Genomic DNA, 23,191 nt, shown 5'->3' with positions numbered 1-23,191 from the left:
TCAGTTTGTATGCAGCAGCAAGTCTTACGCATTTTAAATTTACAATGTGAGCTTTGCACTTCGCCGGCGGACATCATCATCTGCGTTGTTATATTTTACTCCTCTAGCTCCTACTTTACGCTACAGAGTGTGGCCACCAATGGTATCAAACGATGCATACTTAAGAATTTACCAAGTCACTCAATTTTAAATTTTCGAGTTTTCGGAACATTAGTAGATGTTGTTTGCTGGCGGTGCTCGCAGTTCATTTGCCAACTTCCCACCGCTGTAAGTGCCAGGCTTTAACCTTGGTACTCTTGCGGATTAGATGCTGAGATTGAAAATCTAATTAAGATAATGCTGCTTAAAATGGCCTATGTTGAATTCAATGACGCAACCTGTACAAATGCTGAAAACTTTTACATCGTGATACTTCCGTTGTGAGTGTGAAATATCTGTAGGTGCAAGTGAGAGTACACCGCGGCTTTTTGCGGACAATTTCCTCCACCTTCAAAACTGGATTTATCAACATAAAAAACAAATGAACAAAAACCAAGGACTAGTATGTGAATGGGAGCGCGCGCTTCTTGCAAGTTGACGCCCGAGCTGGTCAGTAACCTGTATCGAACTAAACCTTGCTTGGCATCTATACATCACGAGATGCTCCTCCACGCTCCTTGGAGAATTCGGGAGCTACAACTGTTCTGAAGGCTCATGAAGAAAACTAGTTGATGGAAGAAATCCGGATAGGCAGAGTTTATAGCGCGGAGCTTTGAAGTGGCCTAAGGGCTACAGAAAGTTAACTGAAAATGAATGGCTCATAGTAATGCCATGGTCTGTGAAGCCGTCGTCTGACTGTACAGGTACCAGGCAAATTAGAAGAACAGTAACTCGCTGTCCAACTTAAAGCAGCCAATTCTGTGCAAGCTCTGGATAGGACCTCAGGTTGTGAAGTCCAGCGAAGATACCTGGCGAGGTCCTTAAAGGGAAGATGAAACCTGAAAAGGCAAGGAAAACATCAGTCTGACTAACTACCTCTTCCAAACACATTTGGGTAACGGAGCGGAATGCGCCGAGTCCTCTTCGAGGCTATAGTGGGGCAGCGCCGGGTACCCACTAAGTTACGCTGTATTCAGCTCATTCTGCCTCCAATTATGAAGCTCGTAGCTCGCATCCTGCTATGGCGAGCCGGTTCAGCCCTTGCAAGTGTGCACCTCGTTATCCCTAGCCTAATTTCTGGTGCATTGCCTTCTAATACCACGTTGGAGCAAGCCTTAGCGGACTCCCTGAAACTTCTTTGAAAGGTGTCGCCTCTCCTGATAGTAACATTTCGTGTTCCATAGAATCACAGTAACATTTCGTCTTCCATACAATCACACAGCATTCAACAGCCAGCCCACCCTCCTGGTGTCCGCCAGAGTGGCTGTAACCGACGACGGAGTATACATGCAGGCAAGCAATACGTTATTTCCTGCATCCTTTACCTATTTGCTTCATGACTTTTGGTTGAAGATATCACTTCAGTAATTGATATCTGGGTGAAGCACCCAGGGTTTTGCCGGGCTGGTGTTGCTGTGACCGAATGCGCATGCAGGAGCTCGCCGTACCGCTGCTGCAACTGTGACACTCTTACAAGCACACATCTGCATAACTTCTTCCTTAGTGAGAAAATGGTCAGTGGACTTATGAATCAGCCCACCGGGTTTGCTGAAGTTGAAGGTGTGCGCCTTCTCCAGAACTCAGGCAACACGTTCCGACGCAGGGAGAATACTCTTATGAATCATTCCATAGGGGGCGAAACTGCCCGTATTCGATGCAAGGGTGTCCCGTGCTTTTGCTTGACCCCGCTATTGAGTGCGGTCTCACAATTCGGGAAGCACGACGCCACCTCAAACGCTGCACGCATGAGAAGGTTGGCATGACTGCAGACCAGGGCCCATATGCGCTCACTTTCGCAAGGGAGCAGCGAGTTGCTCGACTTGCACGTGGGTTCATAGATCCAGCCCACGGAAGTGCCAGCGCTGGGTAGCACGCTGCAATTGGGATGCGCCGAGTGGTGCTATTCAAAGCAATCCTTAAGCAGGTGCATGCTGGCCAGCGTGGCTATACTACTCGAGACTGCCTGTGATTTTCTCAGATTTAGGACAATGGCAGGCACACCACCAGGGGAAAATATCTCAGAGTTGTACCCCCAGTGCGTGTCTTTAAGAAAGGAACTAGACTCCCTTCTTCGTTCGGTGTCAACTCCTACGGTTTCGCATGGAATGACAGCCTCATCAGCTAAGGGCGTGGAATGTAGCAGCAGCGGAGTGTCGGCATCGTTTGTTGGATGGGATGGACGGGGAAGCTGCTGTACTTCTGTGGCAAAGCTGCAACGGTTCTCAGCGCTGACGCGTCAGTTCTGCATGCTCGTCATTCGACTTCAAGATGCACTTGAGAGAGCGAAGTCGACTCAGATGTCGCGGAATATGTACTCTATGTGGGAAAGAAGAGTTCAAGACATGGCTGCAGACGCAGAGAGCTTCAGCAGAGAAGCTGAAAGCCGTGTGAGCTTTGAGCAGCAGCGAGTTCAAGACGCTATTCGTGACCGCAAATTGCTACTGGGCGAGGCTGAAAACAATAAGAGATGGGGTGATGTGCGCAATGCGGAGCTAATGTATGCGAAGGAGAGAGACCGCCTACAAGATTCCCGCACAGTGCTAGATTCAGTACTTAGCCAAGGCTGGGGCATAGTAGGACAACTTGTCTCTCAAAACGCGTCACTCAAAAGCGCAAGAAGAAAAGTGCTCGATATGGCTAGCAGTGCGGGCGTCGCCTCCACACTGTTGGGTGCAGTTGGCCGAAGACAGCAGGGAGACAAATGGCTTGTATATGGTGGAATGGTCATGACTCTCATCTTTTTTTTCGTAGTGTATAGGCTATTTCATCATGGCAGCATATTCGTTTTCTCCAGCAGTGTGGGCAAGGCAGAGGACGGTACAAGTTTCGATGACTTGACTCAGGCTGAATAGGAACTGGTCCATTTTTTTATCTCGCCGTGCTACGTATTCGGTCTTTGGGTGGCGTGAAGCTAGCAGCCACGCATGCAGACTTACTGAGGAGAACTTGCACTTGCATCTCCCCAGTTTTGAATTTGTTGATTTTTTTTAGAATTGGTCACTAGTTGCGCACCGAGAGTTGTTCGATGAGCAGTGCCGGAAGTTTATGTTAAATGGTCAAACCCAGACACAAAAGGGGGAGCTGCATCGCGTGCACGTTGCTTCGAGCCTTCAACAGAGGGGATACGCAGAGCAACCTAATCGTAGTTGTAACTTATTTATTTTATACTCCTGGGACGAACGTAAATATTGAAGTATTCTGGCTGCCACCGGAGGGGAAATGTGCGATGCTTGTTCTTCCCGCTTTGCTCGGGCGTGTCAGCCAAGCAGAATGCTTCGACCCGTAGGAACAGAGCATCAAATTGCTACAAAGTAAATGCAGAGATGGCTGCTCGTTCTACGTGCGCGAGAGTTAAGCGAAAGCACTTTACTGCCCAGGCAGGACAACCGCCGAAAGGCAGAGGTGACACTGCCTTACCACTTGGAAAAATGCGCTCTCAAGGAAAATACGGGAAATGTCTTTGTCTGGATTCAACGTGAAGTACAGAAGGCGCCATTCGATGGGAACACCCGCTGTTTTCATTCATTGTCGCTGGGCTTAACCACGACTCTCATCTCCATATTGGAGGAGCCAGATCTTCCGGTGGTCTACGCAGCATGCTTCTTAGGTCAGGAATATATGCTGTCAGTTCCTTCTGACTCCTTAGAGACGGCTGCACAGGAGGAAAACTTGTAGAGTGTCGGGCGGCTGACCCAACATTTGACGGCAGGCAGCGAGCGATGTGTGACGCTTACAAGAAGTCTTCATCTGCGCCATGCCTCTAAAGTAACGTGAATGTTTTATAATACACAGGGCTTATCACTCACTGCCAGGATTTGTTTAGAGAGCATGCGGTGTTCGATCACGCGTAGACACTGGTACAAAGGTGCATCCCCTCGCTAGCGGGAGTTCTGCGTATTAAAGATGCCCCTCCCGCTGAAATGAAATGCAGGTGGCCTCGAACTGCAAGCACACAATCACCTAAAGCATATGGATGCATGCTTCTCTTTTCAGTTGGAAGTGTAGCTGTTTGGCTCTTCCGGGTGAAATCACCAGGTCTCTTCCCATGAGCCAGTTTCTCTGCTTATGGGGAGTAAAATACAGACAAATAAGTGGTTTTCTCTAATAGTGTAGTTTGGTCATGCTGATAACTAGATAATGAGGGGTTTCAGAGAACTTTCGAATTGCTGTCTGGCGATCACCATCAGCGCCAAGGGGCGGTTGCGGCGCGGTGACCCCACAGTACTTAGTTGCCGAACATGCATGCATTATTCAGTGTCTAATTTTTTTTAACGAGTTTAAACGGTACGGCTAATGAGTTTTTCGGAAGTGAGTTGCGACAAAATCTGCCTCATTTCTCCCCGAATTCTCATCGTAATCCCCCGTGCGCGGTCTTCCGGTTGAGTGAATGGGTAACATCAAAGTGACTCCCCAGTCAGAGAATTTTCGCAGCACCTGCTGAGCGCTAAAGTGACTGTAGAGATGGTCATGGCTTGGATAATAAGTGGCCGTAGCCGACAACTGCAACGAATGGCCCCTGGCATCTGGTCGCTGACTCTCTGCTTGGCTGTTCTTGGACGGCATATGCTTAGCACGGCCCTGCAAGATGACGCACGCATAACAGAGTCATTTTCATTCCATAGATTTAGCAGCAAAGATTCTTCTGGCTCTAGGCATGGCAATACAGCACCGTATTCTGATCACGACGACCTGACCAGAAGATCCAATGGCCCTCTTCAGGACATATTTGAGGAACCTGAGCATCCACCTGGCGTCATTGTCCGTCCTGAAAACAGAAACAGACATATTATGACGTTGTCATCTTCTAAAGCACCAACAACATCTCCTGAAGGACCACCAGCCCGGCGGAGAAGTCTCCGGTTTGGTGAGCATTCAGATTTGGTGAGGGCGCGCACATTATCGCAAACTGAAACGGAAAAAGGCCAGATCGAGAGACCTTTTGCAGTCTTAAATGCTAACAATGGAAAAGGTGAAAGAGAGAACCCCAACGTATCGGTGGCTTCTTCTCCTCGGCAAGATAAAATGGATTATCGAGCGGCGGCACCTTTAAGCAGCATTTACGAGAACGAGAGCGATTTTTACGGCCCAGATGACGCTGATGTAGACAAGAATGAAAAGGAACACGAAGAACTCACTGACGAAAGCGCGGAGACGAGGATAGCACGTGAAGAGACACGCACGATCACTGAAGTCGTTGGCAGTATATCCATACCTTCTCCCTTGGCTCATAGCCTATTGTATCGGACAAGAGATATTTCCAACCCCCTGAATTTTGCAAACTTCCTGGCAGAAGGTCAGGAGTGGCTCATCCCAGGTGCAGGAAGTCTTTGGGAAGGTCTTGGGCGTCACGTAGACTCACTTTTCTCTGGGCTTTTCTTAAGAACTGCCAGTATTCTACCAAATTATCAGCGTAATGTGATTATATGCTACAAGGAGTACAAGCCATCCATGTGGATAGAAATGCTAGGCCAGAGAAATCGATTTCTTCGCCAGCTCGCTTCTTTGTTTCAAGGTACGCATCGCATGCAGTCCGTCTATCTCCGCAACCTCGGCATGGAAATATTTGAAGTTCCCCCGTTGTGGCGCGTTCGTGAGTTTATCTCAACCGTGCTGAAGCTGAAGAATTACGTGAGCCACGTATACACTGACCAATTGGTCAGCGACTTTGACGACGAGACCCAAGTACCTCTACCAGGAGACGCTGCAGTAGGAGAAGTAGCTGCGGAGCCTTTGGATCTTCGCCGCCTTGATGCCATCAAAAGTGGGCAGCATCGCATGGCCAGTATAAACAGGGCCCCGAGTCGCCGGCTGGAGGTCATGACAAACGATCCCTTCACTTGGCAACAGTGGGCTATCGTAGACAGTGGCCCTACGAGGTGGGGTATTGAGGCGCCGAACGCATGGGAAGTCTGGACAGGTACAATATTCCACTTGCGAAAAGCAGTCTTAGGGGTGTTTATGTAAGGGCGGTTTTACGCCACACTACGGTCACCACAAGAGAATAGTTTGACAATAGTGTGTACATTTTGGGCGTATGCGGCTTTCATCAGGCCAGGGACAAAAGCCAAGATTTACAGTTGCCGTAATAGATAGCGGTGTTGATTATGAACACCCGGACTTAAAGAATCAGATATGGCGGAACCCTGATGAGATCTGTGGCAACGGCATAGATGATGACTTTAATGGATTCGTGGATGATTGCATAGGCTGGGTGGGCTGCAATTTTTCCGTAGTCCTATGTTTTCTTCTGTACATCGAAGCTGCGAAATTGAGGCACTATATCATCGAAAAGTGTTTCAAGGATTCTGTGAAGTGTTTAACTGCACATTGTGCTTTTGTGCTGGTCCAGGACTTTGTAAAGGGGACAAACTTACCAATGGATGACAATGGCCACGGTACTGCTTCTGCTGGAATCATTGCAGCTGAGCCGAATAATGGCATAGGTCTTACTGGGGTCTGCTGGGGGTGTGATATCTTAGTACTGAAGGCACTGAATGAGGATATAAAGGGAACCATAAGCGCATTTGCGAGGTCTTTGGATTACGCTATTGGAAAAGGGATAATGCTGTCAAATAACAGCTACGGGGGTAGGGGTAGTGGTTTCAGAGGCCTTCAAGAAGCCGTTCAACGAGCGCGACAGGCAGGAATGATTGTCGTCGCCGCTGCAGGAAACTACAATGGAAATAATGACAACGACAAGTGAAGCGATATGCATTGAAGGCAACCCTACTTACCATGTGTTGAGTCTCAGCTGCTCCTTTTGTGGAGAACTGTGAAGAACTGTTAAACATAACGCGCTATTTCGGGCCCCGTCCCTTGTATAAACTCGTTTGGTGTTTAGTGCGCTGGTTCTTGTGCAGGCAACCTGTATTTCCAGCATCCTATGATCTTGATAATGTCGTTTCCGTGGCAGCAATAAGTCGCAACGGGCAGCTTGCGCCATTCAGCAGTTATGGGAAGAAGCAAGTCGACGTCGCTGCTCCGGGTGCCAACATCATGACAACGTCGGCCCGAAGGAGCTACAGGTCTGTCAGCGGAACAAGCTTTGCTGTACCCATGGTGACAGGCACGCTTGCACTGCTGTGGACGCGTCTTCCGCAACTAAACTACCGCCAGGTCATTCAACGGATGCTACGAAGCGTGAAGAAGAACCCTCAGCTTGAAGGTATGCCCAAAATGACCTATTTCTTACAAAATCGTAGCTTTCCGACAGAGATTCTCTGATTTTAACTTAAATCGTTCGCAGACTTTAATTTAATACAAAAGCAAAACAAGGCACTTGCGCAACAAATGTGGGCAGCACTACTTTTCTGTTCGATGGTGGGCAAGCGTTGGCTGACCCCAGACAGCTCAGCCACTTGATTCTTTTTTTTTGTTTGACTGCAGGATTGATCGCAACTGGAGGCACCGTTGACGCGTGGAGCACGCTAGTGAAAGAAGACTTAATAGACCCGTACGCCGCCCCTCCCGCTCTTCCCATGACATGTGCCTCAGCTTCTTGCAGCCAATACGCGACCTGTTCCGATGCGCAGGGAACAGCGAAGTGTGTATGCAATCGTGGGTTCGAAGGAGACGGAAAATTTTGCAAGGATATCGACGAATGTATTTTCAGTCCATGTGGGCCTGCCTCCGTGTGCGTTAACACAGTCGGCAGCTATCAGTGCAAGTGCCGAAAAGGATTCCAGCAGACGCAGGAAGCATGTATAGACATCGACGAATGCAGCCTCGGGATGCAAAGATTGATTCCACCTCCATGCCCGGCACAAGCCCGATGTCACAACTTCAGCGGGACGTTTGACTGCATTTGCCCAGGGGAAACAGCATGGAACGGTATTTCAGGATCTGCGGCTCAGTGCCTCAGAATAAGTAAGGTGGTTGCAAAGTCGATTCTTTTGGAAATATAAGACAAGCCAAGTAGTTCCTTGATATGTTCAACCTATGCTGGCATTTCCACTGCGATCAAACGGGTTTTGAAGAATTTCGCTCCTTGGCATCCTTCCTAAGCACTACGAACAAACTGTGGGAAACACTCACGTGCACTTGGTTCTTCCCTAATTCTTGCCGCTGAGGGCGTTGTGGTGCTGGTTTCTCAGATTCCCCCAGCCGGGGACCCTGCGCAAATAATGGCGGATGCGGTGCTAATGCTCTATGCCAGGCACTGTTCACGCCAGAGCTAATGCGAAAGTGCAATTGTGTCAACGGGTTCAAGCCCCTCCGCTTGGGTAGTCGGGATATTGCAATCGCCATGGCTAAATCCAAAATGACTTCATTTGACAACACAGTATGCATCCGCGAAGACATTCTTCCAGAAGAACAGGCGTACTACATCATTACCATGCACCGAGAGCGGCTCAACCAGATGCGGGAGTCTCCGTTAAGACAGACCACCGCAGGATACACTGTGCCGACAACATTTTCCGGGGCACCACGCATGGAGCATGCCAATGGCAATGTTTTTCCCCAGCGTGCTCCTTACATTCCATATCCTCCGTCATCAGGACTCATGGCCCGATCGCATGCTGGCACCCCTACTGCTCCAATGCAGGCTCTGCCCACGGAAACACAGACTCGCATGCCTTATCAGGCTTCTCCTCCAGGAACACTTTTGTTGTCCGACTCTGTTGAACCCCCTTCCTTAGCGAAAGAGAGGCTGTTACCAAAGAGCTCTTGCTTGCTGGGCGTGTGCTTCCGGTAGTCGATTGACTACTGCGGCTGGCAGCAGACCTCCCATAACCATCGTCATCAGCGCTGAAGATATGAACAATGAATTCTTGATCAAGATTCCCCCATTTCAAAACTCCTTGCAGGCCACAGAGTTCAAATGATGGCAGCTTCTGGCAGCCAGATGCGCGTGTGGAGCTCTTTCGACTGCGAAGTGCTGCGACCTTCCGCGGAAAGGAATATGATGCATGTGAAGCCATATCTCATGAAGGCTGCGTTATACCTAACCAGTATGCCGTGGTAGCTTAGAACATATCCTCATTAACTTCTGACTGCGCTCTGAAACCACCTAACTGAAGTGACCATATCGCATGGTAGGATACAACTGAAGTAGCTCAGGAGAAATATAGCTCTTTTTCCCTTCAACTGACAAGATGACTTCCGCCGCTGGATCTTTCGGGTTGTCCAGCTCCCTTGCCAGGTTGCTCTGTGAATGGACCACCACGAATTTTTAATGCAGCTTCGAGCCCTGGACAAGGGTGTGCTGTTTTCTAGCCTACTTATTTCAAAGCGCTTTTGATCTTCAGAAGGGGTTGAGGGGCCGTTGTGTTTATGGAGCATGGATCAAGTTCAGTTCCTCAAGAATCAATTCTCACGAGCAACCGCTTCCTGGGAAGAAAAATGAGCTACCTATTCACGACTTGCAGTTTCGTACTCACCGGTAGAAAATATTCTAATGAAGAGGGCAAGCTTGATTTTGCTAGTGACTAGACGAAAATTGCTATGGCTTGTCCCCAGGCTCCTACTTGTGTAGATGACCGCCCTGCATCCACCCGAGGTTTTTGTATACGCCTGTCACCTTAAGATTTGTGCATATTTTGTTTTCTTTAATAATGATACAAGATCAAATATTGGAGCCTTCGCTGAAAAGCTTGGGCCAATAAGTTTCTTTTTTCACGAGACGCAATCGGAGGGTCACCTCGCCGATGGCTTGCCTCTTCAACAACACCCTCCGAAACGCGATAAACCCTCACGTACCCTCGATAGGGTGATGTTAAACAGTAGGCTGAGCACAGACAATGTATTTAGGCGCGCTCAGTGTCACCATTAGACGGCGGTACATCTCCACGAATCAGAGACCAGTGCCTACTCAGCACGCTCGGGCCAGTGACACCTGGATTTCCAGCATCTATTCAAAGGATGATCCAAATATAAATACAGAAAAAGGAAGTTGCAAGTATTGTCGCCTGTAATACTCGCTTTTAGTGGAGCTGGTGCAAAGTAGAATGCAGGCTTCTTGGATTTGCGCTTGAACTATTCATTACCGATACTACATTCTACTAGCAAATAAGAAGAAAAATGTTCACAAGTTAGCCCCTCTATCTCAGTTCTACAAATAAGGTAAAGGGAAGATGGCTGCAGTACGCCTACAGCGGCTTCTACGGCTCATTGACGAGTCCCGTCCATTTCAGCATGGATCAAAGGGGCATTTTGCCTCACAAAAACTTGAAATGGCATACCGTGAAATTAACTTGCTGGCAGATACGTCACTTATGGACCTCACTGCAGGTAAAGGCTAGGCAAATAAAGAAAATTTGGCCAGGAATTTTACTTAAGGTTACAGATATTGTTTCTACCGTTGGAAGACCTTGAAATAGCGTCCGCACTTGGTAGAGGCTGGATTGTCTTGTTACTTCTAAGCTTTCGTCTCGATCCGCTTTCTTTTTCACCAGATATGATTCTTGCTTTTTGCTTACACGCCTGCGCTCACGGGGACGAGGACAAAGCGAGTCACGTTTTTCAGGTTGGTCACGCGAAAATCATATCCCCTTGTCGTATAAAGCATAGCAGTTATTCCCATAATGGACTGGCCAATATTACATGGAGCAATACGCTACCCGCAAACAGCGTGGAAACCCACATTTGTGTTCTTGCGAACTCACAAAAGCTCTTCGACAAAGTTGGAGCTGCAAGCTCGCAAACAAGAGCAAATGGACTGCTTTTCCGGTGAGTTTGTGTTGCATGCATTTCGTAAAGCGGTTTTAAAAAGCTGCAACAAAAATAACGGGCCTCCAGTGCTTCATTAACGCCATCAATGCTGCAGTCTTTGTGTTCCCGTTTACAACTGGACAGCGAGAGTAGGGGGCTTCTTTGTTCTGCAGGGCATTCTTGGAAACTAAACAGCTGCAGAAAGCTGCTGTGAAGGGTATAGTTGTACTAGAACAACATGTGGAAGCGTTCCAATTCGTAGAAAAAGCTCTTGTAATCGCCGGTGAAGAGCCGCAGTCAGCACCGTATGAGATTGACTGGGATGCACCTGCTCTGTAGTCCTGTCTTGTTATAAGAATACACAGGTTCCCTAATAAAGTGTTTCTCTGAATATTCCCAGCACGGACCTGAGTGGGATGAAGATAGTATGAGCAGGAACTGGGCGCGCGACACTTCTATCATGAGCGCCTGTCCTTAGGATACAGTCCTTCCATAATGCGGGCACATGTGTAAACTGTCTTACCACAGAACGGGGAGTTTCAGGCACCACGCCATCAAAGTTTTGTTGGTTCTACTGAAGCCATTTGCTAGGCCAGTTTGGGCTCGCAGCTTCTGCAACAGTTTGGAGAGGATATTGCCGCTTCTACAGTGAGATGAATGGGAGAGCTTCAAGCGCCACCAAGGCAACTAAGTGAGGCTGCAGAGTAAAGTAGTCTGATTTGACGGGCCGCTCAGCCACTCTGGGGCTTTTGCTGCAGGCTTCAAGAAGCGCCTACATCGAAGGGTCTTGGAAAAAATGCCAAAAGCCTACAGGCTGCAGCATCTTCAGTTTCTGTAGGCCAAGGTCAAGGAACTGTTCATAAAACTAATGATCCAGGCGAGTTCAAACTCGTCGTATCTTTTCTTCTTTACGCAGCATTTTGTTTTGAGGATGGAGGCCGACGCCAGAAAGCTCAAAAGGTCTGGCTCTAACATTGTTGCAGTGAACAAGATACACATGTTACTGTGCTCGCAGCTATAAGCAAACAGGAGAGTGGACATGCCAGTACGATCAGCTATACGTTTAAATGACTGAACCCAGGGGAAAACCAAACAAATGAAACTGCTCTGTTCATCTCAGAACTATGACGTTCATTTCAGGTTATTGAAGATGCCATGCAATTATGCGCTGAAGCCAACGCTCTCCATGGGCGTCTACCGCAGTGGCGTAAGTGCCTTAACCTTTTGGAGCGCAAGCTAGCAATGTAAGTGATGACCCAACCCCCCAAATGTTTTTAGCTGTACATGCTTCTGTGTAAGATTTGGAAAACCACAATACTCATGGATGATGTTAAAGTGGTTTCAAAGGAGCAGACTTCGGCGGACCATTCAATTTAGCGAGTCTGCTGCAGGATTCGTGGGGGATTAGGAACACTGGGTGATGCCGTCGGCCCAATTCCAGCAAAAGTGGAATTTCCACACTGGTCAAATGCAGTAGAAGCAGCGATATCTCTTCTGCGACTTCACGGGAAGGCAGCTCACACAGCTGGATCAAACACTCTACAAAATGATCACTTTGCGGGTCCTAGAGCAGAGACCCAGTGCAGTGAGCTTTTGAGAGCTTGGGCAACTTTGGACCCGCACTTGCCACAAATTGTCCGGGATGAGCTTATTATCAAGGGATCAGCTCAGGCTGTTAATGCCCAGCTGCAGCACCTTCAAAAATCCATTGAGGCTCCTCGAAATGCGGGGGAGAACGAACATTTTGCAGGCTACTTAGTAGCCAAGGCCGCGCTCACATACAAATTTTGGGTACTTGCTAGAATAATGACGAAGGCCTTGGACAGGTAGCGCTGCAGCGCGCTGTGCCTTAATGGTAGCCTTGTTCTTTTTAGCAGCAGCTACTTCTTAGAATGATTTTGCAAGAAAGGGCACGGCGGACGGAAGGTTCATGCAGATGTGGGAGTGTATGTGGTGTTCCTGGTACAGGTGGCAGGCTGGAACTGCAAACGCCGCGGTGCTTCAACGGATGCTGGACATAGAGACAGAGTTGCGCCTGCATGAATTTCTAACAGAGCTTTACAGCCAGGAAAGTACTAGTCTCTCTGGTCCAGCCAGCCTTTCTTTACTCACCGCTTCTATCCATGAACCATGCCCAATAATAGAGCTCCGCGTGCAGGCTATCAGACGCCTAGATGAGTGTCTTACATCTGTAGCGCATGGAAGCGAAACTGGGGACCTTGTGGAGACCTGCGTCGCAACGATGTGGAATATCGCGAGACCGTGCCTTGGCCCAGAATTTCGGCGGCTGGTCTACAGAAACATGCAGAAGGTTAGCACAGCTCCACAATACATGCAGGGCAGAGTGAGGGTTTCAGCTACTGTATATCGTCAAAGTCTACACGAGTTGTGTTTTATGTCTGCAATACGCTTTCCTACATAGGCCTGTAATGCACTGGATCGCTACCAGTCAAGCCAAATCTCACTTCGAGTGCACCTCTCCCATCAGTTAGCTCAGTGCGAGATAGAAGAAGAGCTTTTCAAAGCAGCACAAACTACAATTGACAAGGCTCTCGAAATAGAATATAGTTACTGTTCTATGCCTTCCTACAAAACTGAGCCAGCTTCAGCGGTTCAGCCCGCGACGAGTGCTACGGAAAATCCCGTCATGACGTCTACTTGCACCCAGGAAACTGCTGCAAACCAAGCCGACCCTGCATATTCACAGCCTCTGACTTGGTCCTTGAGGCGGTTGGGTGAAGTAGTTAGCTTACTATCCCTGACTGCAGGAAACTGCAGTCCTGTTGAGCAGCTCCAGCACATCGCCTTTCGTGTCAGGCTCGCGCAGCCGATATCAACGCTTATTGATCTTGCTGAGGGCCTTCGCAAAAAAGCATTGCGCCTTTTAGCTGATGATGAAGCAAAAAATAGTAGCCGTCAGACTCGCGTTGATCGGCATGGCACAAACAGGCGAGGCATTGTCTCTCCACAACAAGCAATGGCATCCACCGTTCGGAGGCAAGCACTTTCCTTGAGTGGTGAACGTACAGTAAAGTGTATTATAGCATCCTTTGGTCATTTAGTCACCCGCGCACGTGATGTTGGCGACGTTAATGCCACAGCACGAGCTGCAACTGCTATTCTTTCTATGGTCCACGGGACTGAGAAATGTTTGAGTTCACCCGTCCAGAATCTTGAGTCCTTCGACGCGGTTTCCCCAGTTGATCTGCGCGTACGACTAAGGCCTCCACTTGAAACTGAGCTGGCCGTGAACGTTATCGAGGCTGCATATGCGCTGGTTTGTTTTTTGACACGGAGAAAATTAGAGCTGTATTAGCCGTCGTACAGAAGATAACATTAACTTATCTAGCCGCTGCTGTTGTTCTTCATCATGCTGATCCACACAGGCTGTTTGCTGGAGCAAATCAAAAGATATTGGCGCCTGCGGGAATGCTGATGCTTCTTCCTCGTGTCGCACTGCTGACGGCAGCTTTCAACCCCCAGAGCAGCCTTCAAGGAAAGGAAGCCGGAACGGATCAATTGCAAAACCATTTGATGACGAAAGGGAGGACCAGCGAGTTCACAACTTACTTTTGTTTGGGACTAGGCTTAGGTGCGTTCTTGAGCCCCGCCTGATGCATGTATCTTAGCCAGCATTTGGCCCTAAGTAATTATAATGTAAGTAATCTACTTGCGTGTGTTTTCCAACAATGTTACGTGATGCACTGTTGGTAATGTCAAACATGCTTGTATAATAGCGGCTTGGCGCTCTCAGCGAAACTTTTGGGCAAACATGGCTTGTCTTCAACGGAGCAGTTCACACGTGGAACATATATGGAAGCTTCCTCTCAAACAGTCCGGCAAGAGTAGAGGAAATCAGCAGGCTGATGCCAGTCCTAAAAGAAGTCTTCCAGCGGCTTTTGGAACAGCCACAGAATACTTGCGACGTGGTGGTGCACATCTTTACCGAGTTTTGTTCCCGCGCTGCCCTGGTGAGGCAGCTTGGCTTCCCTGAAAGCCGGCCAACAACTCTTCTTGCAGATTGGGGAGCAAGTATCTGCAACGTCGTGGTGCACACTTTTTCTCAACTTTGTTTCCTCTCTGCATTGTTGAAACAATATAGCTTTCCCACAAAACTAATGAAATAATATTGCGTTCGTGGAATTAATATTAGGCTTCACTCGTTAGTGCCCGCATATCAGGCTATTCAAGACTTTGGACTAGTTCAAGAATTTTGTTCCAAGGTTCCCCTCTGGCATATCTCTAGCAGGCGGACGATTCTCGGTGCGCTGCTTCAAGACATTATGCTAAGAGACATACCTCAGCCGATCCTCTCACGTTTGCTAAAGCCACCTCTCACTGCTACCTCAGAAGCCGGCGGAGGATTGGACAAGACGAACAAGGGAAAACAACCCAAGGGACAGGCTCCTGGGCTGATGGAGAACGTTTCAGTGCCCAAATTGACTCCAGATATTTTGGTGCTCCTTCAAATTGAGGTAAGTACACCAGTATGTGCATGGCCGATCAGCATACTAATGTTTCGGAAGAAATGCCTCGTTGTCACTTCAGGATCAAGAAGGATTGAATGACAAACCAGCTGATTCCAAAGAATAGTGACGGTATGTCTTTCCATGACGGTCTAATTCGCCATATCTGCTCATCTACTGCTCAGAAAGCAATACTGGAAAAGGACACTTCCACTCGCGAAAACTTATTGCTTCAATGCGGGGAGCTGCTCTGGTCTGCGACTAGTACCATGGCGGCATCTGCGTCCGTTGAATTGACAGAATCAGTTGAGCGTGTGAAGACTGAATTGTGGGCGCGCCTCGCCGCTGCATCGCTTTCTGTAAATTCTACAGCTTTCCCAGGCTTATCGGCGGCCTACGCACTTCAGGCTCTTGGGGAAAGGTACTGTAAAGTACCGTATAAAGTTCCTCCCGTTACTGACCATCGATTGCATCTGTGGAGGGGAGTGGCACATGTTCTTTCGGGACTGGCGCTTCTAGCTACGGACCTCACCATGTAAGCAGCATTTGCGTGCAGCTGCAACTGAAGTACTGGTGCAGGGACACTTGCTTGCAACTCACCTGACGTTCTGCTGCAGTGACACCTACATCGGGACAGTCTAGAATCAGCATGCAGTTGAGGGGAATGATTGGCATGATTGTCTACAGGCATGGGAATATGTGGGCGATTCGCCATCTACTTCAGGCCTGTGAATACGGGAAAGACTCAGATTGCTTGCCACTTCTGCTCTTTGCAGCAAAGGCACTGTGGAACGCTGCTGCTCCAGTTGTAAACGATGAGTATTACGGAGAACAGGCTTGCCTGGCTGTGAAATCAGCATTGTACATTATACCCACCAGTTGCCGGTCTACTGAGATAACTTTGATAACCCGCATGTGCATGGGACTTCTTTCTTCCCTTTCTTGTGGCAAGAAGTGGGATGAGCTCTTCCGCATGGCTGAAAGCGCAATGCTACTAGTTCCTAAGGTGCTGCATGCTCCCTTGATGAAGCTGCAGATTATTTCTCTGACCCGTTCTGGGGCACCTAATCTTCTTCCTAGAATATTCACCATTGCTAGGAGTGAGACGTCAAGTGAGGCCGACTTGCTGTTATGCTTTGCTCGGCTTGCCCAAAAAGATCCTGGCACTGCGCCAATGGCACTGGAAGCTTATGAAGGAGCTCTTAATCTTTTTGAAGCAGGCAAAGATCCCCATGGGATCATTGTCCATCTAGAAATTGCAGAGTGGCTCCTAAGCTTAGGGCGCTCATGGACAAAGGCCAGCTCACACATTCGTGCTGCTGTGGAACTTCTTAAAGAACTCCAGTCTCAGCAGGCGGTGAGCGGCCAGGGAGATGGCCACAACTAATTACTCAAACAGCATCGATTTTCTTTGTCATTCCACGTCATAAAAATACGGGCGCAATTAATAAAGCAACCAACTCTTCACTCTGTGTAAGTTTTCCTGACCGCGTACTCCATGTTGATAATCTTTGAGTTGCGTGCAGTCAGGGCTTACAGGAAATAACTCGGAGGTAGACGCTGGCTGCCATCAGGACTCAGCAGCGTGCTTAACAAGCTTCATGACCTTTAGTGGCACTTTGCTGAGACTTGACCACTTGTTGCTCCTGCACACGCAAGCCATGAAGATTTTTTATTCTCCAGACCCGGCAGAGGCTGCAGATTCAGTGAGGCAAATGGTTAATTTATCATCACAGATGCTCGAAAATCCCGAACGTCACAGCTCGAACCAGGGATATGATAACGAGAACTTAGTAGGAGAAGGAAGTGACCGGGTTGAGCTTGGTTTGGAACAAAAAGAGGCAAGCCTTTGCTGTTAATTCAGAGCGCGTTGCACTACTCGCGAAATTGCCTAGAGCGCAGCGATCATCAAGATGATAATAGTTGTTGCAGTGGCAGGTTACAAGAAGCTGTGAAAGCCATTTTGTCCACAGACGGATGCTGTGTGTCTATGGGCGGTTATTTAACTGTATCAGGCAACTGTGCAACTGAATCCATGGGCATCTGCTAGCCTTTGTGACCCAGTTCGTTTGGCAGCATCAGGGTCAAGGCGCAGTTCTTCATCAGCCACAGAAGAGACACCACTTTACCACCTGCGTACGCGGGCTTGCGCTGACGAAGGCGGACTGATATCCCTTCTGAAGCCACACACACACAAAGGCACCCTGGCAGCCCGCGACATTTTGTTATGGTCTACCAGCCTGATTATAGGGTTTCGACTTTTAACCAAGGCAGAGGCCCATTTATTTGAGCTCGGGTTAGAAAGCTGGGCATTGCAGCTCACGCGGCTACGGGCGAAAATCACAGAAGCGTTCCTCCTGCTTTCGCTCCAATCGCAGAGATCCACTTCTGTTGAGAACAGCTTTGGAAGCGTGCATCCAGCCGTGTCCCTGCTAGAGGCATCGCTTAACATACAAATATTCAGGGGAGCCGTGGCATGCGGGTTTTTAAATGAAGCTCAACAGTTGTTGCCACTTTTCTCCCCGTCGGCCATTCGATCATGGACAGAAGCACTAGGACAGGTCACTGAGGCTTGCGGAGGAGTTTCAAAAACGCTGGGAAGACAAGCTTGTTGCTTATCTGTTGTGACATTGCAACGAACATGCTCGCTCATATCTATAGGCGAGCTGCTGATAACTCTCGGAGAGCAGTGCTTACTGATTGGGGAGGTCGGTCTTAGTTCTGTGCTGGGCTGCTCAGCCTCCTCCTACTTGCCAAGCCTGCAGGACTTCAAAGACTGCAACCCCAACCTTTTTACTCGGCAGGTGACATTGTTGGCCACGTCTCGGTTTCGCCAGGGTGATGTGAATGGCTCACTGGAGCTACTTGACACGGTCACAAGCTTGCCAAATTTCGCCGAGCTTGAAGTTCCGGTGGCCCTTAACTTTGCTGAGGCTTTATGGGTAGGCTCCATGCCGCTCCAAATACACACATACATACGACAGACTGATACGACTGCTACTATATTGCCGCAAAAGCACATATGAATATGAGTTGAATTATCGTGCAACTTTCTGAGTTCAACCTGTGTCTCAGTGCGTCATACGCTGCACATTGGAACCGAATTTGTAAGAATTACTAAGTGTTAGTGAACTTCAATTGACATTCTGCGTGAGACGTGCAGAACTTACATGCTTCCAGAGGCACTCTTCTGAAGGCTATACCAGTGCTTAAGCTTATTGAGTTGACTTTGGCGGAGCTTGCCTCAAGCACTGCAGCGGGCTTCACCTTGGACAAAAGTGGTAACATCGTAGTCCGATCTCCCGCTTCACATCCGGGATCCCAGCAATTCTCTAGTTTTGCTTCTACTCGAGGCGAAAAGGCCAGCAAAACGGGCGCATGGTCAAGCCGATTTCACCAGTCTCGGTTTGGCAGAGGGGCTGCAACTGCAGAGGTTCCTCAATGGCCACTGAGTCTTACCGTGTGGAAACACCGTCTAAAGGGGCTCGAAGTTGATTATATATTTTCTCTGTACTGCCTCGGATGGACGGCAGAAGGAGGCAGCCTGCATTTCTATTGGAAAGAGAAATTTCTCGAGGCCGTGAATATTTTATCAAACTTGCTGGACCGAACTGAAGAGCTTGGCGTCCCACTGAAACCGCTAAGGGTGTGCGCCACCAATTGTCTTCGAGCAGTTCGTTTCCTACAGGCAGCAATGCGGTTTCTGTGGACAGACCAAGAAAATTTTACAGCGTACCATTGGGAAAGGCGCAAAAGCTCCGCTGCGGAGTTGAGCTACTGTAGCAACGATTCACTTGTAACGCCCGTCGACTTGCAAGAATGCAGTGAAGCTCTTCACAGAGTCCTAGCAGTGAGACTCATTTGAGCTTGAATAGAGAAGCTCTAGCGCTGTTGCAGAGGTCAGGTATCTTTGTTGCCTCCTAATACATAGGTAAATGGTGCTATTCATTGTTTCTAGGCTACTGACTGGCTAATTTGCGTGCCAGGGACTCGACTTGGAGTCAAAAGCCACCTTAAACTTCATTACATCTGGCAGCGGACAGCGCTGTACTCATCAGTCTGCTCTGGCGTGGGCTGACATGGTTACCGTGGCTGGAGTTCACTTGGTCTGTTTCCGCCATCAGCTACAGCTAGTGACTTTAGAATTTTGGAGAGCAGACCTTCACCAAGTTATCGATGGAACACAGAACATTCGTACAAGGGACAACGGCATTGCTCTCCCCTCGGATGCTGCACAGTGCACCCTCCCAAAAGTTTGTGCCGATGAGAAGCGACGTGCCCTGCAGCAGTGGCTCTACGAGAGTCAATATGAAGATGCCTTTTCTCTTAACTCCATGAAAGCTGAGCAGCAACGCCTCGCAGAAGCTGCAGAGGATCTTGGGGCCGTTAGGACTGTAGGTATGTGCCGACGTCAGACTGGCAAGGGTAATGTCTGCGGCGACATCTCCGGCAAGTCCCTTCTCGATGTTCAGTGGGCATGCCAGTGCTCAATGGTGAGGCATCAACAGTCGTTCTTACAGGCTCTCAACAGATTGATTGCACAAGAAAGAGGCCTACAGGAGGTAAGATAATGCTACTGCTACAAAACTAAATAGCAATTTCCACAACTCCCGCGCGAATTTCCGTCAGCGCGAAAGTACAAGGTGAATACGCCGGCTACAGGGGAGATGCTTCTCGGCTTGACGGCGTGCGTGCAGCTGTGCCCATGGGCGCAAGATGAGACACAGGACCAGGCATCACGAGATCTCTGGATTGAAGATATTCGGAGTGCTGTTGCATTTGTGAGTAATTGTATAGGGAGGCGGCGCATGATGCAACATTTTTCCCTGGTGCTTCTAGATTGCAAAACATCCTGGACGACTTTGCATGCGTCACATGAAAGGCAAGATTATACGAACGGACGATGCCATCTGGTGTGAATGCATTGTATCCTTTAGGCAGACAAGGGCGCAAAAGGCCAACAGAGGTGGTTGAACTATCTAGCTGCTGTTTTACATCGAGATCCACGAGGAAATCACAGTCAATCTATTGCTTCTGCTGAGGTCGAAGAAACATTTTCAGCTTGTATTGCGAGTGGCCACCTCACTGAAGCAACATTCTTGGGCGAGGAACTTCTCAGCAGTGTTTTCGGAAATAGGAATGTAGAGCATTTAGACCGCGCATTCGCCACAATCGTCGCTCTACAGGCTGCCAAGGTTGCCCAAATCGCAAAGCTGCTGCAGTTACAACTTATGGACCCACAAATGACAGAGAGCGTCGCCATAGAGGAAGTTCGGCGGTTAAAGGAGTCTTGGAGAGATGCTGGAGCCTTGCCTAGATTTCAAGCTGTCAACAAGTGGGCGCGTAGCTGAGGAAGCGCCCCTTTGCGGTTCAGAATGCTCCCGTTATCCTCCAGTTTGGATATGACCAGTGTAGTCAGCCACGCCTACTTATACAAGAGTGTAGTTGCAAGCCAATCCTTGCGCTATTGTGGCTTTTTCCTTATGTCTCAGGCTGCTTGATTCCCGCTCGTGTTTCACGAGCATGACAAATCTTGCAGACCTAACGCCCTCAACAGTTCTTCATGCATGGCTACCTCGCAACTGTTGCGTTTCCTGCCTCCATTGCGCACGTGGCTTCATTTTTTTCGGCGCTGCCTACCCATATGTCCAGGCAGATGGCTCTTCTGGGGCATGGCGGTTTTTTGTGCAGCGCCGCGCACTTCCAGAATGCCTTTTGACCAGGAATAAAAGGGCTATCCAAACAGAAGAGTCACGAAGCAACAACGTTGGACAAGAGGCATTGCGTTCATCTCTGTATACGTATCCTGACCAGGTTCACGAAGTAGTGGAAGAGCTATTTGAGGCATTAGGTGCACAAATTTTGCACTGGTCCCTATCAACAATGCTTGCCCAAGGTCAATTGGCGTCTGTCAGCGAATCAAGAAGCCATCTGCTGCTCCTCCCTGACATCCGGTTGTCCCATTTTCCCTTCGAAAGCTTGCCTGTGCTAAGACGACTATTTGGTTACCGCATATCAAGAGACTTCAGTCTGCACATGTTTGCGCGTCGGATGCAACATCACGATTCAATCTCTCCTGCCAACCAGCCGAAAAGGACTGTTGCCGAAATGCATTGTGGCTTCTCTCGGGAGTCCTTGCTGTTGCTTCCAGAAGCTACAGATTGCCAAAATCTTCAGAACATGGCAGAGAGTGGAAAACAAAAAATAGAAGAGGAGTCCCAAGTAGCTGGCTTATCTGCCAACGATGGAACTGCAACGGCCAAAAACGCTGATTGCCCGCCAGCCTTCTCAACTCTTCTGCCCCCACAAAGAGAGCCCAAAAGCGACTGGCGTCCCCCAGTAGTTGCAGATCTGTTGTCAGCGAAACGGACTTCTTCAGTGGATGGAACTCCTGAGTCCCCACCGTGCAGCAGCTTTATCCCAGAGTTACTATGCACAAAAGCTCCACAAGCCGCGTGGGCTCTGTCCCTGAATAAGATTGTACAGGGCTCTGACGATATAAATTGTGCAATTGTTGGCATGAATTTAATGCATATATCTCTTCTTGGCTTGCTACTGATGAGAGAGGACCCACCACACTGCGAAGCTTATCTTCGTCAAGGCCAACAACTCAGGCCTACTACTTCCTACTGCGACCACCAGATACTTGAAATTTCAAAGGGAGTACAAACTCTTCTAATGCTGAGCACCAGGGGTGAGACAACTGCCTTCTTCTTGCTATGTTTGGAACCAAATTGATTTGACAAAAACAAAGTCACACTTTGCACGCTGCTATCTTTCTAATTGCACTCAGTTCGCCACCATCTGACACTGTAGCTCCGCGCTTACGATTTTGCTTGCCTGCAGGGGTGGGGACAATTATAGCTGTAGATGACGCGCTGACAGATCAACAAAAGGCAGACTTCACGACGAAGTTTTTGATCGAGGTGGCTTGTACACAGTCACAAGTTTCTTGTGCACTGTAAGCCAATATACAGTTCTTTTGATTTAGAAGTGACTTCTGCAGCACGAATACAGCTTCAGCCATTTCTATCAATTCCTTTGGGGCACATTCTTCAGAGTGCATTCCCTCCGACAACACAGCACGTTGCGCGAGTTAATACCAGTACGAAAATTTACATTTCTGTGCATTCGTCTGCTTGCGATCTACAGTGAGTCGCTCTCAACGGCTGCTGAAAAAGGCGGACGGCCGCGCTTCTCGATCAAACGGCACCTTCATCACAAAGGCGAAACATCAACGCACGGCAGTCCTCTAGAGACCACTTTATCTGAATACAGATTAGATGACGAACGCTCCGAAAAAGAAGATCCAGCTACAGGTGTACGGGTCTATGGCCTGCCGTGGATTGGCCGTCTGGGCTGTCAAAAGGGCTCGTCAAAGCCAGATTCTCAGAAGCCCCTTCAGCCGAAGAATAGGAAGTGATCCACTCGCAGATCATCCAATGCATGGGGGAGCCAGCGTGCCTACTTTTCTCATGAATCACACGATGCTAGAAGAGATGTGCCGCTACTCTACACTGCCAATGGGGAAACGAGAGAGAGTGGCACTACATGCACACAAACAAGCTTTAAAAGTCCAGACCTCTTGTTTTTATGAAGCTCTGCTGAGCACTACACTTTTTGTTTTACCCCAGGGGGAGTGAATTGTTTACTTAGCAGCAGTCTTCTCTAAATGCGTACTACGCATAGTTCCACCTTCCATTAGGAGCAAGAAGGATTCAGATTTTGTTGACTAAAAGCTGCAGTGCTTCCACGATTTGCCAGTAGAACTGTAATATTATCGAACTCAGGGGGTGTTTTCATTGGCCGCAAAGCCACTCCAGTTCCTCTTGGTGCAACGATGCTGTTCGTTGGCTCATTCGCCTCCCAAAGACGCGTAGCGCGCTAGTATCTGTCCCCTGAGTAGGTGTATTGTTTTCGTTGCTATCAAACCAGTG

The 23,191-nt window shown here is 48.7% G+C and overlaps 6 protein-coding genes across 6 annotated transcripts; all 6 read left to right on the top strand.

Moving 5' to 3' along the window:
- Positions 1–2,126: 2,126 nt before the first annotated feature.
- ENH_00022790 (golgi SNARE protein, putative) lies at positions 2,127–2,990 on the top strand (the record flags this gene model as incomplete). Its single annotated transcript, XM_013584569.1, has 1 exon — positions 2,127–2,990. The coding sequence occupies one exon, from the start codon at positions 2,127–2,129 to the stop codon at positions 2,988–2,990; it is 864 nt and encodes a 287-aa protein (XP_013440023.1).
- Positions 2,991–4,647: 1,657 nt separating this feature from the next.
- On the top strand, positions 4,648–8,833 carry ENH_00022780 (subtilisin-like protease, putative; the record flags this gene model as incomplete). Its single annotated transcript, XM_013584568.1, has 6 exons — positions 4,648–6,055; positions 6,189–6,349; positions 6,488–6,837; positions 6,999–7,303; positions 7,525–8,004; positions 8,232–8,833. The coding sequence occupies 6 exons, from the start codon at positions 4,648–4,650 to the stop codon at positions 8,831–8,833; spliced, it is 3,306 nt and encodes a 1,101-aa protein (XP_013440022.1).
- A 2,886-nt stretch (positions 8,834–11,719) lies between these two features.
- Positions 11,720–14,104, top strand: ENH_00022770 (hypothetical protein; the record flags this gene model as incomplete). Its single annotated transcript, XM_013584567.1, has 5 exons — positions 11,720–11,770; positions 11,929–12,032; positions 12,180–12,614; positions 12,757–13,099; positions 13,211–14,104. 5 exons carry the CDS (start codon positions 11,720–11,722, stop codon positions 14,102–14,104), a joined length of 1,827 nt encoding a protein of 608 aa, XP_013440021.1.
- Positions 14,105–14,654: 550 nt separating this feature from the next.
- ENH_00022760 (hypothetical protein, conserved) lies at positions 14,655–15,381 on the top strand (the record flags this gene model as incomplete). The annotated part of the gene is made up of 3 exons (XM_013584566.1): positions 14,655–14,759; positions 14,970–15,263; positions 15,337–15,381. The coding sequence occupies 3 exons, from the start codon at positions 14,655–14,657 to the stop codon at positions 15,379–15,381; spliced, it is 444 nt and encodes a 147-aa protein (XP_013440020.1).
- A 570-nt stretch (positions 15,382–15,951) lies between these two features.
- On the top strand, positions 15,952–16,641 carry ENH_00022750 (hypothetical protein, conserved; the record flags this gene model as incomplete). Its single annotated transcript, XM_013584565.1, has 1 exon — positions 15,952–16,641. One exon carries the CDS (start codon positions 15,952–15,954, stop codon positions 16,639–16,641), a length of 690 nt encoding a protein of 229 aa, XP_013440019.1.
- Positions 16,642–21,137: 4,496 nt separating this feature from the next.
- On the top strand, positions 21,138–22,677 carry ENH_00022740 (hypothetical protein, conserved; the record flags this gene model as incomplete). Its single annotated transcript, XM_013584564.1, has 3 exons — positions 21,138–21,948; positions 22,101–22,215; positions 22,407–22,677. The coding sequence occupies 3 exons, from the start codon at positions 21,138–21,140 to the stop codon at positions 22,675–22,677; spliced, it is 1,197 nt and encodes a 398-aa protein (XP_013440018.1).
- Positions 22,678–23,191: the final 514 nt, after the last annotated feature.

This window comes from Eimeria necatrix, genomic scaffold (assembly GCF_000499385.1).
Source record: "Eimeria necatrix Houghton genomic scaffold, Enh_scaff17, whole genome shotgun sequence".
NCBI lineage: Eukaryota > Apicomplexa > Conoidasida > Eucoccidiorida > Eimeriidae > Eimeria > Eimeria necatrix.
Note: the sequence above shows the minus strand (reverse complement) of the source record. Positions and strands in the feature narration are given on the sequence as shown.